The sequence below is a fragment of the Ursus americanus genome, chromosome 18, assembly GCF_024610735.1.
Source record: "Ursus americanus isolate L20-20 chromosome 18, mUrsAme1.1.p, whole genome shotgun sequence".
In the NCBI taxonomy this organism is placed as follows: Eukaryota; Metazoa; Chordata; class Mammalia; order Carnivora; family Ursidae; genus Ursus; species Ursus americanus.
The window spans coordinates 2,016,138-2,035,974 of NC_142144.1; the positions used below are offsets into that span (position 1 = coordinate 2,016,138).

Below are 19,837 nucleotides of genomic sequence, written 5' to 3' on the forward strand. Positions count from 1 at the left end.
GTTGACAGTGGAGACGGCTGGGCAGGATCTGGTGTTCTGACCTGGATCGCACAGAGCCCAGTCTCAGCCAACCTGTAGAAGACCTCTGACCTCCTGGCCCGCCCTCCCCATCGCTGGCCAGACAAGGCCCCAAGGTCCCGGCTTCCCATGGACCCCACACGCCTCCTCTTTGTGTCCTCTGGTGGCACCAGCAGGAAGAGAGGCCGGGCAGTAGCAGGGCAGGAGGACCCGGGGCCATTTCTTGCTGGTGCGCTTCATGCCCTTCTCTTCCTGGCACCGGCAAGGTCCTGGGACGGCCCCGGCAAGGTGGTGTCTCCGCTCCTCGTGTTCTTCAAACGGGTATCCCAAATATATAAACCCAGAGCCTTCCAAACCTATACCTGCCTGGCCCCCACCCGGTTCACCCACTGACCCCACAGCCGTGAGCGGAATCCTGCTCTGCTCCTACGTGGAAATGACAAGCCACGGGCTTTCCCAGGGGCGCTAGACTGAGGGCCACCAGGAGCTACTGGGAGCCCTGAAGCAGAGCCAAGGACTGGGGCCGCCCCCCGGGGGCCCGGGGTGGAGCCTGCACTGCGGTGCCCTGGAGGCTCGTCCTGAGCCCGGCTTGCCCAGATGGCTGATCCCCAGCACGAAGGGGGCAGCCAGGGCTCCTGTCCTTGGGGGTCGGCTCCCTCCTGGCCTGGTGCTTTAGGTACCAGTTTCCTAAAAGCTGGAGGAGGGGGTATGTAGCTCTCAGTGAGAGATGAACACGGGGCAGAGGACGCCCCAGTCTGCCACGGGGAGTGAGCCCACACTTGGCATCCCTCCTTTGCCCGGAGTCGCCCGAGACGCAGGAGTGGGCACTCTGGTCACAGACCCCTGGGGGCTGGGAGCACGGGACAAGCAGAAGCAGCCCCAGCGTGAAAAGCATCTGCTGGGGGCTGGAGGGGAGGTCTCCCGGGCCTCGGTGGGACGAGGATTCTGTGAGGACCCCGCTGGCTCCCACCCCATCTGGCCTGTGACTGTCATCCCTGAGACACTAGGGCCCAGGCCTCCCCGAAAGCCACTGTCCAGCACAGAGCCAATATCTGGACAGCCTTCAGGCAGGGCTGGGGTCATTGGGAGGGGGGTGCCGGGGCAGGGCTGGGCTGGGGTGTCCAGGCAGGAAAGCGACTCCACCAGGGCCTCTGCTGCCTCCCCCGGGGCCTCTGCTGCCTCCCCACTGGGGAGCTGACCCCGAAAACAGGCTCTATAGAAGCCCAGGAGCTGGGCACTGGGACCCCCGTCCAGCTCTGCCTGCTCGTCCTCCTGCTGGAGGGAGGCCTCCTGGGGCAGATCTGCCTAGGATTGTCACCTGTCAATCCTAGCGCCCCCACCCTGAGTCTCAGCCCCAGACCACTAAGGACACTGGAGCCCCTTTTCTGGCCCTTGGGGTGGCTCTGTGAGAGGGGACCAGCTACTTCGGGGCAGGTCAGCACCAGGGAGACAAATGGTGCAAGGCCCCGGAATCCCAGGACAGGGGACCGTGGATGGGGAGGCCTCCATGGGGTCTCCCCTGTGGGGTACCCGGCTGGGCGGCCTCAGGCCTTTGCAGGGAAGTGGGGTAAGGAGCGTTGTCATTACAGAAAGCCAGACGTGCAATGCCAAGGCCGGCAAGGCCAGCCTTGGCCCCCAGGACCCTCTGGCACGGCCCCCAGGACTGGTAGGGGTCTTGCTCTGCAGCAGGGACCCCCGCCCAGTGTTTCCTGCCCTGGCCCCGCAGTCTGTCTTTGGGGCCTGCTGTGTCTGGGTGAGGCTCGGGGACACCTGTGACCTGGGAAGCTGCACGGACCCTGCATGGAGGGAGCTCCCCCACCTCCTGCCTGCAGGGGGTCTGGCTGTGTTCACCCCTCCCACCAGAAGGGAGACCCCCCGCTGGCTGTGGGTCAGGCTACTCATTGCAAAGCTGCAGGGTGATTTCCAGAAATGCAATGTTCACACCAGAATATGAAAGAAACTTCCTTCCTAAGTGGTCCCTCCCCAGGGTGTGTCTGTGTCCAGCGGGGCCTGGAGGGGGGGGCAGGAGCCGAGTTGCAACCCGGCTGGGCTCCCAGCGTCCTGCTGTCCTCATCTTGGCGGGCCTGGGGAAGCCTGGCCTCCTGCCGGCGCCCTCACCCCTGCCACGGCCTCCAGCCAGTGGGGAGCTGGGGGACCAGGTGATGCCCTCCTGTGTGTCCCCAGCTCTGGTCTGAACCTGTCATCCTCACACTCCTCCCCCGCATCCACAAGTCTACCCAGAACCGAGCTTTGTGGGCTCAGACCCACAGAAATCCCCCACAGGACCCCCGGGCAGAGCCGCAGTCCCCCCATGCCCGAACCCTCATGCCCGCTGGACCGCGGCACCGCCACCGAGAACCAGGACATCAGCGGGTCCTTGCATCCTTCCTGCCCTGGCTTGCCCACCCCTCCCTGCTCCCAGCCCAGCCGAGGGACCCCACGGACAGGCAGAGTCACCAGGGATTGCAGAAACCCTTTATGTGGAGACAGGAGGGGGTGGAGGGCCGGGGGGCGGGGGAGTGGGGGTGGCAGGAGGGGTGGAGTGGGCCCAGACCCCCGGGGCGGGAGTTCCTTCCACGTCCTGCAGGACAGAGGTCCTGGGGCTGCTGTCCCGGGGCTGCCGTGGAGCCGTCGGTTGTGCCTCCTGCCCTGGAAAGAAGGGGAGTCAGTGAGGCCAGGGTGGGGGGCCGGGGGGCTGCCGCATGGGGTGCTGGTGTGCGCTCTGGGGGGCTCCTGAGCCAGTCTGAGCAGAGGAAGAGGGTCTTTCTGCCATCTGCCCACAACCAAAGCTCTGTGTGCGTGAGGGAGAGGCCCTGAGGTGTGACTGCGGGGCGGGGCCGTCGTGTGGAAAGATCCCCACTTTGTCGCCATCTGGGCTGTGCTCACAGCGGATCTGGGGACCTCGGGCAAGTCGCTGCACCTCCAGCTCCAATGTGAATGAGCCGCGTGACAGAGATCCCGGTGGCAGGGTACATCGCGGGCGCCCGCAGCGGGACGGAGGTGGGATGGGCACCTGGGGCCTTGGGCGGGACCGAGAGGGACATCATGTCCGCTGGACGCAGGATGGCCTGGTGGCTTTCTCTGGTGCACGGGGTGTGGTCAAGGCAGACCCTGGCCCCTTGTTCCTGAATTCCATGTAATGAACTCCGGGGACAGTTGGAGAAAAGAAAGGAGTTTCTAAATGTCCCTGAGGGACACGTGGGAATGGACATCTGAAGTGACGAGCAGGTCCGAGAGGGGGTGTCAGAGCAGAGAAGGCTCTGTGGGCCCATGCAGGGTCCCTCATGTCTGCAGGTTGGGGTGTCCCCGGGGACCCTGACTTTCCTCCAAGGGCCACTCACCTTAATCACATGTGGGAACTTGTGGGAACGCATCTTTCTGCAGAAACGAAGAAAGAGCCGCAGTGACAAAGACGCCCCGGACAAGGGCCCAGCCCGCATCACTGCCTGAGGCTCCCACTCGGCCACGAAGACCCAGAGGGGGCCCTCGGTGTCCCTGAGACATGTCACTGCAGTGATGTTTCCCCCATGGTAGGAGGGGACCTGAGAGGGGGACGTGGGGGACACGGGCAGAGCCATCCCTTTACCCGTCTGGACAGGGATGACGATGTCCTTCTGCGGCAAGCCCTTGTGCTGGACGAACTTCTTAAAGGCTTCTAGAGCTTCTAGGTCCATGTCAGGATTTCTGCCTGCAGTGGGGTGAGCAGGTGAGCCCGAGGTGTCAGGGAGCAGACCCCGGGAGGACAGCAGCAGGAACCTTACCCACGAGCTTGGCTTTCCTGAATCTCGCCCTCTTGAACTGTCCTTCAGAGTAAAACACGAGGTGATCCTTCACAGGTGTCCCCTCTACGAACAGGTGGGCCCTGCCCCAGGCTGCGAAGGCTGCGGCGGGGTGGGGTGGGGCATGAGCAATCCTGATCCTGGAGATGAGGCTGGTGGCAGAGGCCCTGCCAACGGCCACCCCCCTCGGTCCCCTCACCCGCCCCCGGTTCCCCTCCTGACCTCAGCACCAGGGCCCCCAGTCCTGGGCACAGGACCTGAACCAGGCAGTGGCGGTGGGGCAGAAAGGCTGCCTGGGGAGGGGGACACTCTGGTTCTTGGGGGGGCCCTGCCCACCCCCCCCGGGGCATCCAGGACTCACAGGCTCTGTATTTGCCGGGCGTTTCGGTTTTCTCCAGGGTGATCTCCGCTGCATGGCACTGACCATTTTTCCTGGAGGAGGGGACAGAAGCCAGCTGGCCGAGGGCTCGGGGCCCACTTCTGTTTGGGGGGTGCACAGGCCTCTGCTCCTGACTTCGGAGCCGCACAGCAGACCCCAAACCTGCCTGGGGCCCTTCCACTTGCAGAGTTCGGTGGGTTCGGGGTCACCGCACACCTACGGCAGGGCAGGAGGCCCCCAGGTGGGGCCCGAGGCCACGGGAAAGAAGGCCGGTGGGCAGCCCGGCTGGTGCTCACCGGAATGTGAAGGAGGCCAGCACGTCACCACCGCTCAGCGCTGAGAACAGTATGGGGGACAGCTGGGTCTCTGGGGCGCACGTCTCTGATACAACAGCGTTAACGTACCACTTTCCCAAAATCTGAAAGACACATGTCCTTTGTAGACACTGCTATGCGTGTAGCCAGCTCCCCCGGACCCCGACACCCCCATAATTCCACCCGTAAACCCTACCAGACACCACCAGCACCCAGACGCTCATCCCCCAGCACGTCTGAGGCTCTCAGTGGACACCTGTTCCCCTGGGGGCTCCGGGTCCCTTCCTAATTCTAGTACATTCCCTCAGCCCCATCCTCGTGTTCCAGGGTGCTGGCAACGAGATGGAGGTCCTTTTGGCTCTGAATCGTCCTGCTCTCTCTGACCATAGCCTGGGGAGGGTCAGGGCTGACCACAGATCCTCTGCGGCCCCAGCCCAACCAGCCCCACGTGAGGCGCACATCAGGGTCCTGGAACGACGGGGGGTCCTGGGCCTGCACGGTAATCAGGCCGAGGGCCGTGGCCAGGAGCAGGGTCTTCATCTCTAGGGCTCTGCGGTACGGCTGTCAGACGGGTCCGTCTCTGGGCTCGGAGAGGCTGTGCGGGCTCCTCACGGGGCCGCCCTTATACCCTGGCCCTGGGTCCCCATGGACTTGGCACGGACCACCTGCGATCCACGGCCAGCTGGCAGAGAGGGCCTATGGTTGGAATAACAGCTCCCTAGGCCCTCGGGCCCTGTGCTCCCTGCTCACTCATTCCCAGTGGGGCGTGTTTTGGGACAGGACGCTCACTGAACGGGAGGGGCAGAACTTTCCGAAGGGGAGGCTCAGGTGGAAAATGGACGGCATCGCCCCTCACCCCCAGCCCCTTCCCCACGGCTCATCGCTCAGCAGCCCCGGCTCTGCTCGGGCCTGCCCTCGCCACCTCGGTGGGCCCCTGGAGCTGCAATTCCCGGACGTGCTGCCCCCCTGGGTCATCCCCCAAGGGGCCCTGTTTTGGGATTCAGGGCTAGGCTGCAACCATGCGTCCCCGGGGAGAGGCCCCCAGACATGCTATAGGAATGTCGCTTCCCCCGCCCCCATCCCCGTCCTGCTGGATCTGTGGGATGCTTTTGTTCTTGTCCTGGGGCTACCGTGACAGGTCTGGTGTCAGACCCACAGCCCTGCGGGGTCGTCCCGCTGTCCATTTCACGCAGGCCAGATGAGAGGCTCGGGCACCAAGGCCTGGACCCAATGGTCAAGCCCCTGTTGCTCTCTGAGTAGGACCCCATGCTCCTTCCGGGACCAGGGCAGGTCTGGGCTTGGAGTGTGTGTCCTGCGGCCCAGAGTTGATCCCAGGAGGAGGCCAGGGCCGTGGTGGGTGTGTCGGGCCTCACAAAGGCATCCTTGTGCATCAGCGTGCCTCCCCCACACGCTCTCTGCAACCCCTGGGTGATGGAACTGAACGTGTCCCTTGTAATTACCCCAGTAATTACCCCCAGGAAGGTGCTCTGGAGCGGAGCCCTGCCCTCCCCGGATGGGGGAGGGGCAGCCCAACGCCCTTTTAGGCCCGAGACCAGGAGGCAGGTCCAGGCCTCGAGAAAGGCTCTCGTGTTCCCTGTGCGTGCTGACCTTCTGCCAGGGACAGGCGGGAGCCTTGCCCCTACCAGATCTCTGAGAGGACAGGGGTCCCCTGGACCCCTTGACGTCCCAGCTCTGTAGACACTCTGTCGTTGCCCCATCCTCACGAGGAGACCGGACACTGGGCACGGACAGGCCCGAGAGGCAGCGTGTGTCCACAGCCCAGCTGAGGTTTGCTGGGACTCTGGGGTGCTGAGGGACGCTGGCGGCCGCAGCGGGGTGTGGGCCTGACCCTCCAGGCAGACGACATGTCGGCTGAGGCACACGCTGACATTTGCGGGTGTGATGTGGGTGTTGGGAAGGGATACACACGTCAGTGGAGCAGAACAGAGAGTTCAGTCGTGGGGCCACATAATTGGGCCCGTTTATTGTTTGACGAATGTGCTGGAACGATCGAACACACACACGCAAATAAAGGAGGCTTGACGTAAGCCTCATGCCTTCCTTTACGAAAGTAGCTAAACTGATAACTGGCCTCAGTGGGACACGATTTAGGAGAGATTTTCACGACCTGGTGTCAGGGGAAGGGTTCATTCCCAAAGACAAATTAGTGAATTGGATGTCATCACAATTCAAAACTTCTGCTCTGCAAAGTCTTTTGTTAAAATAATTTTTAAAAAAATAAGCTACATGGGAGAAATATTAGTAAATTTCTTAATCTCAAAAAGAAGGCATTGAAACAATCTCAAACCTCCACAGTAAAAAAGCAAACGACCCAGTAAACACTCTTGAACAGACATTTCCCCAAGGAGAACATGCAGGTGGCAAGGGGCCAGGGGCGCAGGGGCGCTGGGGCGCCGTGTCACTGGCCGTGAAGAGGTGACGGCCACACCGTCCAGGAGACAGCACTTGACACCCACTGGAGCGCACGGCACCGGGCGGGACCCTCGCCCACACCCGCTCTGGGGAACCGCTTGGCGATTTCCTAGGACTCCGGATACACACTTCCCTCACAGCGAGGCGATCTTTCCCAGGTTTGTAGGGAAAAGAAACGAACACATGGGATTGCGTGTCTGCAGATGTGTATGGCGGCCGCAGCCGTCATTGTGAAGCACCAGATGTGCCCCGTGTGCCTTGCCCTTGAGCAGGTCGCACAAACCACGGTCCATCCACGTGGTGAAACGATAGTGAACCGAGTGAGGTGGGGCCCAAGCCGACAGCTCGGTGTGTCACAAGGGCGTGAGCGGGGTGGGGGCCGCCAGTCTCACGGGATGCCACGCTATGTGATTCCGTGTAAGTGACGTTCTGGACGTGGCGACGTCACTGGTGTGGAGGAGAGACGCGTGGTTGCGGGGGTGGGGGAGGCAGCAGGGGGAGGTTTTGCGGGCAGTTCTGGGGCATGGAACGGCTCTACGTCCCGAATATGCTGGGGGCTACGCCCACCTACGCGACTGAACATTCCCTGAACTGTACGTAGAAATGCTACCGGTCGAGCTGGAGAACGACTACCCCCCAGCCCCCAGCCCCCAGCCCCCAGCCCGGCTGGGGCACGTGCTTCCTCACTGCTCTCTGCCAATGCCAGAGGCCCAGCATTCCGGGGTGTTCTTCCTCCAGCCCCTCGGGATGTGAGACCTCCGGAGGCGGTTTTCCTGGAGCTTCTGCCTCTGTGCTTGTGTTTGCCCAGAATGCAGGCAGGGCCGTCTTGTCGGGTGGAAGACAGGGCACGGGTGGCGTGGGGCTCGAGGGGACAGGGGGACACGGCACCCGCTGGAAGAGAGGTTTTGGGAACCCAGAGGGCTGCTGCCCTTGACCGTCAACGTGGGACTGCTGACCGGCTGACGGCAGCTTTCCGAAAGGAGGCGTGGAACCTCGGAGCTCCAGGCAGTAGAGAGCTTCTCTCAGGGCCCTGGCGTCACCGTTGACTCGAGTAGCCCCCGGGTAGGGGCGCCCGACGCGGGACCCCAGCGTGATGGTGTGGGCCGCGGGAGTGCCCGGGAGCTGAACTCAACCTTGCCAAGTCTGTCCTGTGAAAGTCGGGGAGATGACAATGGAACGGGACCTCGACACCCAGGATTGGGGCGTTGATGGGAGCCCCGGTGCACGTGAGGACCGTGGCCCTCCCCCCCCGAGCAGACCCAGCCCCTCTCCCCCTGCTGGGCACCTGGCTTCCCACTCTTGAGAGCCCTGGGTGGAGGCGTTGTGTGGAATGGACTCAGAAAGTGCCGAAGAGCTGGCCTTCACGCTGACTCGTGTGGGGTCATCAGCGTGCGTGTGCACGCCGGACAGGCAGGGTGTCCGAGTCGGCGCGGGCAGCTGGGGGTGTCTTCAAACAGCGGCTGAGGACCACCCTGTGGGCCATTCGGAGAGGCTGAGATCCCAGAACTGCTCTTATTTATTTATTTCTGTTTAAAAGATTTTATTTATTTATTAGAGAGAGAGCACGTACCAGCAGGGGGAGGGGCAGTGGCAGAAGCAGGCTCCCCGCTGAGCAGGGAGCCCAAGCAGGACTCGATCCCAGGACCCCGGGATCACAACCCGAGCCAAAGGCAGATGCTTCGCCGACTGCACCGCCCAGGCGCCCCTCCCAGAACTGCTTTTAGCATGAAAGAGAGGAAGGGCCCCGTGTGGGTTGGTCAGTCGGTCGGTTGGGGTTCAGAAGAGAGAGCCCACGGAGCCCTTGAACAAAACTCAACATAAAGAAGCAGTAACTGGTCCGAGGAATGGGGACAAGGGCAAGGGACGGCTGAAGGACAGACATCAGAGGGGAGCAGCAGTCCGCCGTGGGCTGAGGCCCAGGACCCCAGCCAGGGGCCGACTCGGCGGGAGTCCGACTCCACTGGAGGGGAGAGACATTCATGGGGCTTGGGGCTGGTGGGCTAGGGTACCCGTGGAACTCTCTGGAAAGCCGGCAGTGGGTGAAGGCCGCTGGGTGTCCTGCTTGCTGCCAGGCATCTCAGGAGAAAGGAGAAGAGGAGCGGGGGAAGAGGCAGACCCCCAGGCTGGGCACCCTCCCTCCCCCCTCGGCTCATAGGCCCGGCACTTGGATCCCACGTGGGTGGGGAGTGGGTCAAGCGTTGGGCCTTGTGGTGGCAATGGCTTCCCTGGTATCATCTTGGTTCTGGCTTCCTTTCATTCTCTAGGCCGTTTGCCCGGAGGGGTCATCCTTACTCTGGTCTCTGAGGGTCCCAAGCCCCTGGGTCCGAGCCCTTCATCATGACTGTCCCTGGGCAGGGAGGCACCAGCAGGTGACCCCCCGGGAGCCCCCAGGTCCTCATGTGCTCCTCTCTGCTCTACCCAGTGGCAGCAACTCCCCCAGCTCACCGTGAGCAGGGTCAGCCTGGAGGAGGGGGGTTGTAACAGGCGGCACTGAAGCGTCCGTGCAGTGACCTGGGGCTGATGTATCTGCGTGTGTGAGGCACGGGGGAGAGCCAGTGACTCGGGGCCCCACGCATCTTGCCCCAGACCACGAGCCCCTGTGAGTCCCCGCTGGGCTCTCCTGGGGGCGGGAGCACGCCCCAAGCAGCTGGGGCACGGCCGGAGCGCAGCCCACTTGTGCCCTGGGCTAGCCCTCCACCGACCCCCGACCAGACTGGTGTGGAGAACACGCCGAGCGCTGTGTGCGGGTCTGACACCTGGGGCACCCCACCTGGGACACCTGCATTCTGTTTTCTTCTAGGGACTTGTGTAGGAAGCTGGCTCAAATTTCCCAGCTGACAGTAATGTCCACTCCGAGGGCGGAGCAAGGATTCCGGGACTGGGCCTTTCTCAGCTCGTGTGCGCCCTCTTCTGTGGGGATTGTCAAGTGCAGTTCCTTTACCAAGCACGGGGCGATGGCCCGCCTGCCCGGGGAGCAGTGAGCGATCCAAGGTCAGCGCCGGGAGGAAGGTCATGGCACTGGGCGCGCTCCCCGTGCTCCCTGCTGCCATCTTGAAGGCAGGCCTGGTCTCCCATGGAAACCCCGCCATCCTCCCGGCCTGAGAACCAGCGGACAGGGGACAGGGCCCCGGGCAACCATGGTGGCTGGAAAGGGAAGGGAGAAGTCCTGGAAAGAAAGGAGCCAGGGAGCCAGAGCCCCAAGTTCTGCACGTACACTGACCGGATCTCGGGCTCACCCTGACATACGACCCCGCAGGGCAGACTGCGAGCAGCCCCCGGGGATGACCGGGCTAACCCGCCGGTGCGGGGAAGCAGACCATGCGGTGAGGCCTCAGACAAGGTAAATGCCTATTTAAAAGGGTAGAGTCCATACTCTCCTTCTTTTTTTAAAGACGTTATTATTTATTTATTTTAGAGAGAGAGAGCGAACGTGCAGAGAAACTGGAGACAACCGGAGAGGCGAGACACGCGGTGCACGGGGGACGGACATCAGGTAGGCATCGGCCCCCGTCAGGGGCGGCGGGGCCGGAAGGCGGTGGGCAGCCGTCAGTAAAGGCTTGAAAGAAGAAAAAGCGCACACGGAATCGCGCAGCGGCTGGAAATACCCTTCCCGAATAAGAGCAGCAGTGAAAACACTTGGATGGAAGCCAGCTGCGGGTTGGGGGCCCCGGGCAGGGCCGCGCACGGGTGGGAGTCAGCCCAGGAGCAGAGGGCAGCGGGTGACTGGGAAGCTCTGACTTCCCCTCTCGGCCCCTCTGTGCCGCGTCTGTTTGGATGGAAACTGCAGGCCAGAGGGCACCCACGGGGAGTCTGGGCGAAGGGGCCTGCGCGGCCGCAAGCTTTCTGCATTTCAGTAACACCTGCGTGCTGTGGCCCCGGGCCGCCCACTGAGACGCTGCGTGACCCGGGACGGATGGAAGGGCAATCGGAATGGGTGGCAGCACTGGGGATCCACGTGGATGCCCTGGTCTCTCGGAAGCCCTAAGACCTGGCCACGTGTTTTCTTCTTTCTTTACCACCAGCCTGAGGGACACCCCCTCTTCCAAAATGCCCCTCGCCCCCAGAAAGCAGTCCCAGCCCCACTGTCCCCGGGACAAAGCTTGGGGGTTTGGTGAGGCTCTGGTCGTGCCGAGGGAGGCTCTGGTCTGATCCCAGGCAGAGGAAGGTCCCGTGGAGGCGACACCATGTGCAGGGCTGAGCCTGGGCAGAGGCCCTGGCCCTCCCCGTCGGCCTGGCCAGTCTGAGGACGAGGCTTGGGGCCACCTGCAGGATCCTGGTGCACCTGTTACTCTCTCCGTGACCGTACGTCCCTCCAAGCCCGAGCCTTGGCGAGGAACTGCATTCAGCATTGCGTCTTCTGTGCTCACAGCGCCCCGCAGGTGGGGTCCCAGGGGCATACGGCACCCGACGGGGGACATCTAAATTTATGCTCTCCCCAGACACCCTGGGACAAGGGTCTGGGTCTCAGTAGTCTATCTGGTGTTGCCCCGGAAGCAGGAGGAAGTGGAGAGACTGAGTTGGGGATGGCGGAGAGGAAAGCCGACAAAGTGCTTTCCAGACGCAGCCGAGCCCACAGGCTGGGTCCAGAGCGGCTGTGCGAGGAGCCATGGAAGTGCGGTGAGCCTTGTCCAGAGGGACAAAGGACTGCATCTGTGTCGACTCAGTGCCCTCACCGATGGACAGGCAGGATACCCCATACCCTAAGACTGCCCTCCAGGCTCTAACTGGCTCCCGTGGCCCCACGGTGTAGTGAAGTGGAGACATTGTCCTGAGACCCCTGCGCACCTGTCCCAGGTGACCTTGGAGCTGGGCTGCTGGACCTGGACCTGGATGTCAAGAGCACCCGCTCCAAGGAGGCCCTGGGGTGCTGTCCAGCCTCTACACCCCAGGGCCCCCTGGGTTATGTCAGCAGCCAGTCCACACAGGGAGCCCAGGAAGGCCAGCTCCCCCCACCCCACTTGCATTACGAGAGCTGCCCTGACAGTTCCAGCACCTGGGACTCTGTTCCAGGTGTGGCCCCTGCCTGGTCCTGGCCTAGCAGCCCTCTGTGTTCACAGCCTAGTAGCCAGGAGCTCTCCCTCTCATCTCCAAGTGTCACCGTGTCTCCCTGTGTCACGTTGTGCCACCGGAGAATCTTTGAATCCTGTGAAACACCAGGAACCTCCAAAGGGTATCCGAAGAAATCGATACCTGTGATACTTCTGCTCCAGGACGTAAGGCACCTGCCCAGACCTGCCAGACTCCGACCTGGCAAGCTTGGAGCCACACCCAGATGGGGGTGGGAGTTCAGATGTAACTGTCTAGGAAGCAGGGCTGGCCTCCTTGGTCTTGACATGGCTCAAGCCCGAGCCACAACCCTGATCTGAGCTGCTGCCCCCCCCCCCCGCTGCCCTGTGCAGGCTGTTCAGATATAGGACCAATGCCAAGGGTCCAGGACTCTGCCAACCCCCACCTGACGCTCCCCTTTGTTCCAAGCCTGACAAGTCTTACTTGGGTAGCTCCGTGGATCAGGTCTCTCCCCCCCATCCACAAGTCTACCCAGAACCCGAGCTTCGTGGGCTCAGACCCACAGAAATCCCCCACAGGACCCCCGGGCAGAGCCGCAGTCCCCCCCCTCCGCCCGCACCCTCATGCCCACTGGACCACGGCACCACCACCGAGAACCAGGACATCAGCGGGTCCTCGCATCCTTCCTGCCCTGGCTTGCCCACCCCTCCCTGCTCCCAGCCCAGCCGAGGGACCCCACGGACAGGCAGAGTCACCAGGGATTGCAGAAACCCTTTATGTGGAGACAGGAGGGGGTGGAGGGCCGGGGGGCGGGGGAGTGGGGGTGGCAGGAGGGGTGGAGTGGGCCCAGACCCCCGGGGCGGGAGTTCCTTCCACGTCCTGCAGGACAGAGGTCCTGGGGCTGCTGTCCCGGGGCTGCTGTGGAGCCGTCGGTTGTGCCTCCTGCCCTGGAAAGAAGGGGAGTCAGTGAGGCCAGGGTGGGGGGCCGGGGGGCTGCCACATGGGGTGCTGGTGCGGGCTGTGGGGGGGCTCCAGCCGTTGGACCTGAGCAACAGAAGGGGAAGCTTCCCATGGGCTTCCCCCAAGGCTCCCAGCCGGCGTGTGAGTGTGCGATGAGGTGACCTGCATCTGAAGGGGTGGGGGGAAGGCGCAGGGATGCAGTTCCTGATTCTGGCTCCGCCAGCACCTGGGCAGCGTCCCCGAAACTCCAGTTTCCAAAAGGACACACAGCCAGTGAGGGACCCAGGAGATGTGAAGTATCCCGCGCATGGTCGCCATGTTTCTGAATCTTTTAAGCAACTCGTTGGGTAAACAGAGTCACAATGACCATTTCGGGACCAGGAGCGGTTTCACACACTGGGACTTATTGGGAGGTCCGTCGCCCACCTGCACACCGGCCCATGGTGTGCTCACTCAGAAAGTGTTTCCTAGCTGCCCAGGGGCTGGTCTAGGAGACCGAGTCTGCAGGCGGTGCCCCGGCGCTGGGATAGCTGCACCTGCCTGGCCCAGGTGGGACCCGGCTGGGGGAGACCACGTGGCCTCTTGAAATCCCACTAACTCCACGGAGATTTTCACACGTGTCCTCTGCAACTGTCCACTTACCCTAATCTCCTCTTGGAGAGCAGGTTTCTATGGGAAAAGGAAACACACATGACTCAGGAGGTCCCCGGGAATTGGTCAGCGCCCTCCCCGGCCAGTGTTTCAGATAGCCCCGGGAAGAGCAAAGCCAGGATCAGACGTGCTGTGTTCTCCTAGAATGTCACTCTCTGGCAGTGCTACTGAGGGGGCGACCGGGCAGGACCGGGCGAAGGCACCCTTCCTACCGCTCTGTGCGAGTTCCAAGATCTCCAGCTTGAGTCCCTTGGCTCTTGCGAACTCCTGAAAATTCTCCAGGGCCTCCTGGTTGTTCTCTGGGTCCCTTCCTGTCGGGGAAACCAGGAGACACGAGGCTGAGGGGCAGACCTGGGGGGTGTCTCCCCCCCAGCCTGGATCCAGCGTGGGGCTGGACCGGAGGCCCCTGGTCTGGGAGGAGAGCCGGTGGGAAGGCAGAGCCAGGCAGCTGGGGACATCCAGTGGGAGCCCGTGCAGCAGACCCAGGAGGAACACGCCTGGGCATCTCCCGGGAGGGGGAGCAGCTGCAGGACCTCTGCCCCACCACAGAGGCATCCCTTCCCGGGCAGGACCCCAGGCACTTAGCGGCTTGTCCCCGGGGGGAGGGGGGTCTCTGGCGCTGGGATGTGTGATCCTCACCCACGAGCTTTGCCATGCGGATCTGCTTCCCATGGAGCTCGCCCTCGCAGTAGAGAATATAGTGGTCCTTCACCTGCAACGGCTCTATGTACACCAGCCGCTGGCCGTTGTCTGTGGGAGGACAGCACACGTCCTGGAGGAGCCACGAGATACTCCAGAAAGAGCCTGAGCTCACCCAGGTCCAGCTTGGCAGACTGCCCAGCCTCCGCACGCTCCCTGAGCCCCTGCACCCCGCACGCTGGGTCACAGACGGGTTTCAGGCTGTAGGGTCTGAAGAGCTTGGGACATGGGGCTCTCAGCCCCTGACCACCAAATATGACTGTTCTTTGCCCCTGACATGGGCACAGCCATCACCGGAACCCCCTGGACAGGCCAGTCCCTCCTGGGGGCAAATGTGTCCCACCTAGAGCTTGAGGGCCCGTGTTCGTATCTGTAGGGCATTTTGGCTCATGAGAGGAGACAGTAGGATTAGGGGGTCAGACAGGAGCAGACTTCTCAGGCTGGAAGCCCGTCCTGGCATTGTGCCAGGGGCTCCCCTCTCCCAGTGTGTGGGGAGCGCTGCCTGGCTCGGGCTCCAGGACTCACAGGCTGTGTATTTGCCGGGCTCGGAGGTTTTCTGCAGGACTACTTCCATGTCCTGGCACTGACCGTTTAACCTGGAACACAGAAGCCACGTGGTGATGCCGCCCCTCCCACCTCGAGCAGCCTCAGGGCATTGCCCCGTGATGCCCCGGGTCTGAGACAGGCCGACCGAGCTGCTGGCATCTCCCACCCCATGTCCCAGCTGGACCCTTGGTGCCACGTGGAGCAGCTCCCTGGGGCTCCCCCAGGGGAGGACATGGGGCTGTCTTACCCCCGATCAGCCAGCACTGCCCCTCTGGGGCCTCTCCCCTCCTCCGAGCCCCTGCCAGTGAGGCACCCTCCATGGCAGCGTTCCCCAAAGCTGCCCAGTGCTGGGGAGGGGCTGCCAGGACACCAGCATGGTCTGCTTGTGCCACCCGGACGCTGGCTCTCCGGTGTGTGTGTGGGGGGCTGCTGGGGGCAGTCACAGGCCACCCGGCCCTGACACTCACAGCATGGTGATCTTGGCTTCCAGGTTGCCCCCCTCCAGGGCTGTGAGGGTCATGGGAGTCACTGACTCAGGCTTATTCTCGGGCACCTCCTGGTCTGCGGTCATGGCCTTCAGATACCATTTCCCTGACACCTGGAGAAGGTTCCCTTGCGTCAGGGCTCCGGCCGAACCCCTCTGGGGTCCCCCTCCTGCTCTGTAGCCCAAGCTCTCCGCCACCCCTGGGGCTGGAGGTACAGAGCATTGCCCCCCCGCCGCCCTCCCCAACAAATGCCCAGCACCCTGGCCAGACCCACCCAGGTGCCGGCCACCAGCCCCTGCAGGTCCCTTGCGCCCAGGGCCCTCTGCCCTCTGGGACCCGTCCGGCTCAGACCCCTTTTGCTCTGACCATTCCCTCAGGGACAGTGGGTTACTGCCTGATCCTAAAACATCTCACCTCTCCCTGAGCCCCCTCCAGCCCACCCTGTCCCCCTGAGCCTCACATCTGGGGTGTCCTTCTCTGAGGCTGGGGGGTCCTGGGCCTGCAGGACAGCAATGAGGCCGAGGCCAAAGGTCAGGAGCAGGGTCTTCATCTCTAGGGTGTTCACGGCTGCCGTCAGGTTGCTCGTTGGGGCTCGGGGAGGCTGTGCTGGCCCTTCACGCAGCCGCCCTTTATACCCCTCGGCCCAGGGCCCCCAGCAGACTTGGCACAGACAATTGACCACTCCCTTCCCGGCCATAAACTGTGGCCAATACTGCAGTGGAGCGGATAAAATGTCATTATTGTCGGACCGAATAACTCTTGTTAAGCACCATGGATCATCAGAGAAGGGCCACTGGCCAGGGGAGCAGAGCTGCAGATATCATCTGGGAGGGAAGAGAGTCTGAGTGCAGGGGGTGCAGGTGTTCTGTGAGGGGTGCCACCGAGGGGACCCACAAAGTGCCATGGGCACCCCCTTCGTCCCCACCTGCTGGGCAGACGTGCTGGCTGCCAGAGAGAGGATGCAGGTGGGACCAGGGAGGGAGCAGGCTACCTAACCTCGAATTCAGCATCCAGAAAGAGGGACCTTTCTGTGTGAACACAACCATGTGTGTATTTAAAGGGCTCGTCTACACTCCTGCTGAGACGTGTAAGTGGGCACTTTGACATACCCAGTCTGCTGCGTGTACAAAGCAGTGATAGATCAGGAGTAGAAGGGAAACCATGACAGGCAGGTGGACCCAGGAATGTATGTAAGGCACACATGCGTGCACAGGCACACACGTGACGCCACATCCACACACACGACATCACACGCACACATGACATCATACATGCACATGCATGACATCACATGCATACATGACACCATACACGCACATGCATGACATCACAGTGCGCATGTGCACACATGACATCGGGATGGGAGAGAAGCACACGCCGGGGCCCGGGGTCGAGGGACGTGGGAGAGAGCAGATGCCGCCTACAGAGCAGAGGGAGACCAGCTGCCTCCGATCCGACGACGTCATCTCGATTCCCCGCACATCACGCTGGAACAGGGCAGACCAAACACAACTTTTTAGAGATTTTATTTATTTATTCGAGAGAGAGCAAGAGAGAGAGAGAGAGTGTGTGTGAGCGCATGAGCAGGGGAGAGGGGCGGGGGAGAGGGAGAAGCAGGCTCCCCCCGGGCAGGGAACCCGGTGCGGGGCTTGATCCCAGGACCCCGGGATCATGACCCGAGCCGAAGACAGACGCTTCACGGACTGAGCCCCCTGGGTGCCCAGACTAAACACAATTTAAGGTAAAAAGCATTACATAGGAATGAAAAGGGAACCAATATAAAAACGGTGTAAGGAGAGCTCTACCAAGAAGATACCATAGTCACGAATTTGAAGGCAAAGCTGTGTCAAAATGCAAAAGGCCAAAACCGCTGGAAGAAGCCGGGGCTCTTGCCGAGCCTGCAGTCGCGATGGGAGATGCTAACCCTTCTCCATTAGGAGCGGAGTCCCCCAGGCTTGAAAGTTCACACCAACGCAGAAGATTCCAGACCAAAATGATAAAATGTGTTCATAGGAAGACGTCGCCCAACCACTCAAGACTTACATTCCTTTAAAATACACACAGAATAGTTATAAAGATTGCCCACATCCCAGGTAACGTGGGAAATTTCAAGAAACGATACGAAGAGTCTACCCTTTCGGGCTACAAGGCCATGAAAACGGAGCCCACAGTGAACAGAGGGGGAACTGAACACACACCCACACTAACGATCTTCCCGAAGGGCTCGCGGTTTGACGGGGAAATCACGTGAAAGAGACTACTTAGAAGAACCGTAAACCGGTCGGGGGTCAAGAGTGATGGTACAGGGGCGCCTGGGCGGCACAGCGGTTAAGCGTCTGCCTTCGGCTCAGGGCGTGATCCCGGCGTTATGGGATCGAGCCCCGCGTCAGGCTCCTCTGCTATGAGCCTGCTTCTTCCTCTCCCACTCCCCCTGCTTGTGTTCCCTCTCTCGCTGGCTGTTTCTATCTCTGTCAAATAAATAAATAAAATCTTTAAAAAAAAAAAAGAGTGATGGTACACACTGGGGTCTGAATGTCTGGGTCGCCCCCCCCCCAGTTCCTATACCGAATTCCCAGCCCCACTGTGACGGACCTTTGCGGTGGGGGAGTAGGTCCTGAGGGCGGGGTCCCCACCGAGAGGATGAGTGCCCTTGCCAAGAGCCCCACGCACGCGGCCTCACCCCTCCCATCGGGTGAGGACACAGCGAGAAGACCGCCGCCAAGGAGGAGACACGGAATCCGCGGGTGCCAGGATCGTGGGCTTCCAGCCGCAAAACTCAGGACTCTGAGAAAGAAATGTCTGTTGGTTAAAGCCTGGCCTGCGGTGCTTTGGTTGGAGAGGCCTGAGCGGACAAGGACAATGCAGCTACAGACATCCTGGCAGAAGAACACCCAGGGCGTTGGCTGCATTCATTAAACCGCCACGGAACAATGGAAACGCATGAGTTAAGTATTTAAATCAAGAAATAATAAAAGTAGCCTAAAGAAATTAGAAGCTAAAAAATTATGAAGAATGGAGCTAGAATATTTTTTAAATTGGGGGGAACCAACAGTGGTAAAGATGGCTGTTTGGGAAAAACGCATGAAGACAAACTTTTAGAAAGACTGATGAAAAAAATTAGAAAAGCAATTAAACAGTATTAGGATGAGGAGGTGATAGGGACCACGGGCTAAGGAGAAGCTCGAGCCGTGAGCAGCTGTCGGCAGGCCGTGGCGGGTCTTAGCGCCCTCTGAGGAGCCGCGGCAGCGTGGAGAGCGGACCGTGGTCGCAGGGCTGCACCAGCGGACGGGGAAATAGAGGAGACCGCCCCGGGGACAGACCTGCGCAGGGTCGGAAATGCAGATGTGCGGCAAGACCGTCTGTGCGGGGGGGTGGGGGGAGATGGACCGCACCCACATGGACGAGGTTCGGAAGCTGATGTCCCTGCCCCCCCCCCCCCACGGGCACACACATGCATGCACGCACACGCATGTGCGGTTCCAGGCAGATTGCGGGACCCAACTATGGAAAGCAAAGCCCTGGAAATCCGAAAAGAAAAGTAGAGCTAGTACCGCTGTGACCTAGAGGCAGATCCCGTGGTCGCGAAAAACGCTGTAAAAATACAAATGGGGTAAAAGGCAAACCAGAGCGGAGGGAGATGTTTGCAATGAGTGCAAACGCGAAGTTCTGTGTGCAGGATCCACGGAGAACTCCGAAGGAATTAGGAAACGACCGGCAGCTGGAGAGCAAGTGCGCTAAGGGCATGAGGGGTGCTGGGCGTTAGAGGCATCCGGGTGGCAGTGAGGGCGTGAGGGATGCTCCACATGAGACGCAGGGTGGGACGCAGAGGAAATCCGACCGCCGAGCCCCCCTGCCCTCCCCGCCAGGGTTGGCATCGCTAGCGTGTGGCTGCGGGAATTCTCATCCGCCGCCGTGGGACGCGAACTGGTGCCCGTGGTAGAGCCACGGGTGATCGCTAGCAGTGCCGCAGACGCGCGTGCCTGGACCCCGCAGTTCTGCGCCCTGTACAGACCCTGGAACGTTCCTGCCTGGGCCCCTCCCATGCCCAGGCGCACTGCTCCCCAGTCAGAAGAACTTGTAAGCTTGCTGAAGCCTCTCAGGTGTGATGGACAGGCCGTGGGCTGTTTGGGCTCAGTGGGATGGTGTGACGGTCACTTCAGTGTAGAGCCGTGGCCGGCTTCCCAGTGTGGTCTTCCTACTGCCCCTGTGCTGATGGTCCTGGTGTCCCCCCAGGAACGTCGGCTGTGGGTCACAGCCTGCGAAGGTAAGCGGGTGGGTCACGGGTGAGGGGAAAGCTGGGCTGTGCGCGGCCGGGCCGAGTGTGGGGTGGTTCTTGGACGCCCTGCGACGACAGGGTTTGACGGTGATCACAGCAAGTAGGACCTGCCGGTGCTCTCGTGTACCCGCCAAGACGGCCCACGGTGTGCAAGGAGCACATGGATGATGCATGTTGCTGTGCACCCCGACCACTGGTCACAGGAAGTGGGTACCGGTGCCCCACAGCAGGGCGAAGGCCGACTTCTCCTTCTCTTACAGGAAACAGGAGAAGGTCATGGTCCAAGGAAG

At 61.8% G+C, this 19,837-nt stretch overlaps 1 protein-coding gene across 1 annotated transcript; it reads right to left on the reverse strand.

Moving 5' to 3' along the window:
• Positions 1-13,631: 13,631 nt before the first annotated feature.
• LCN1 (lipocalin 1) lies at positions 13,632-15,821 on the reverse strand. The gene is made up of 5 exons (XM_087869671.1): positions 15,732-15,821; positions 15,254-15,384; positions 14,766-14,836; positions 14,181-14,291; positions 13,632-13,852 (listed from the first exon to the last, which is right to left on the reverse strand). Exons 1-5 carry the CDS (start codon positions 15,819-15,821, stop codon positions 13,632-13,634), a joined length of 624 nt encoding a protein of 207 aa, XP_087725797.1.
• Positions 15,822-19,837: the final 4,016 nt, after the last annotated feature.

Excerpts from the sequence above, each read along its gene's own strand:
- LCN1 (XM_087869671.1), bottom strand. The coding sequence starts at position 15,821 with ATGAAGACCCTGCTCCTGACCTTTGGCCTCGGCCTCATTGCTGTCCTG. Across the intron at positions 15,385-15,731 it reads CAGAGAAGGACACCCCAGAT|GTGTCAGGGAAATGGTATCT; the intron begins GTGAGGCTCAGG and ends AACCTTCTCCAG. Across the intron at positions 14,837-15,253 it reads GAAGCCAAGATCACCATGCT|GTTAAACGGTCAGTGCCAGG; the intron begins GTGAGTGTCAGG and ends TCTGTGTTCCAG.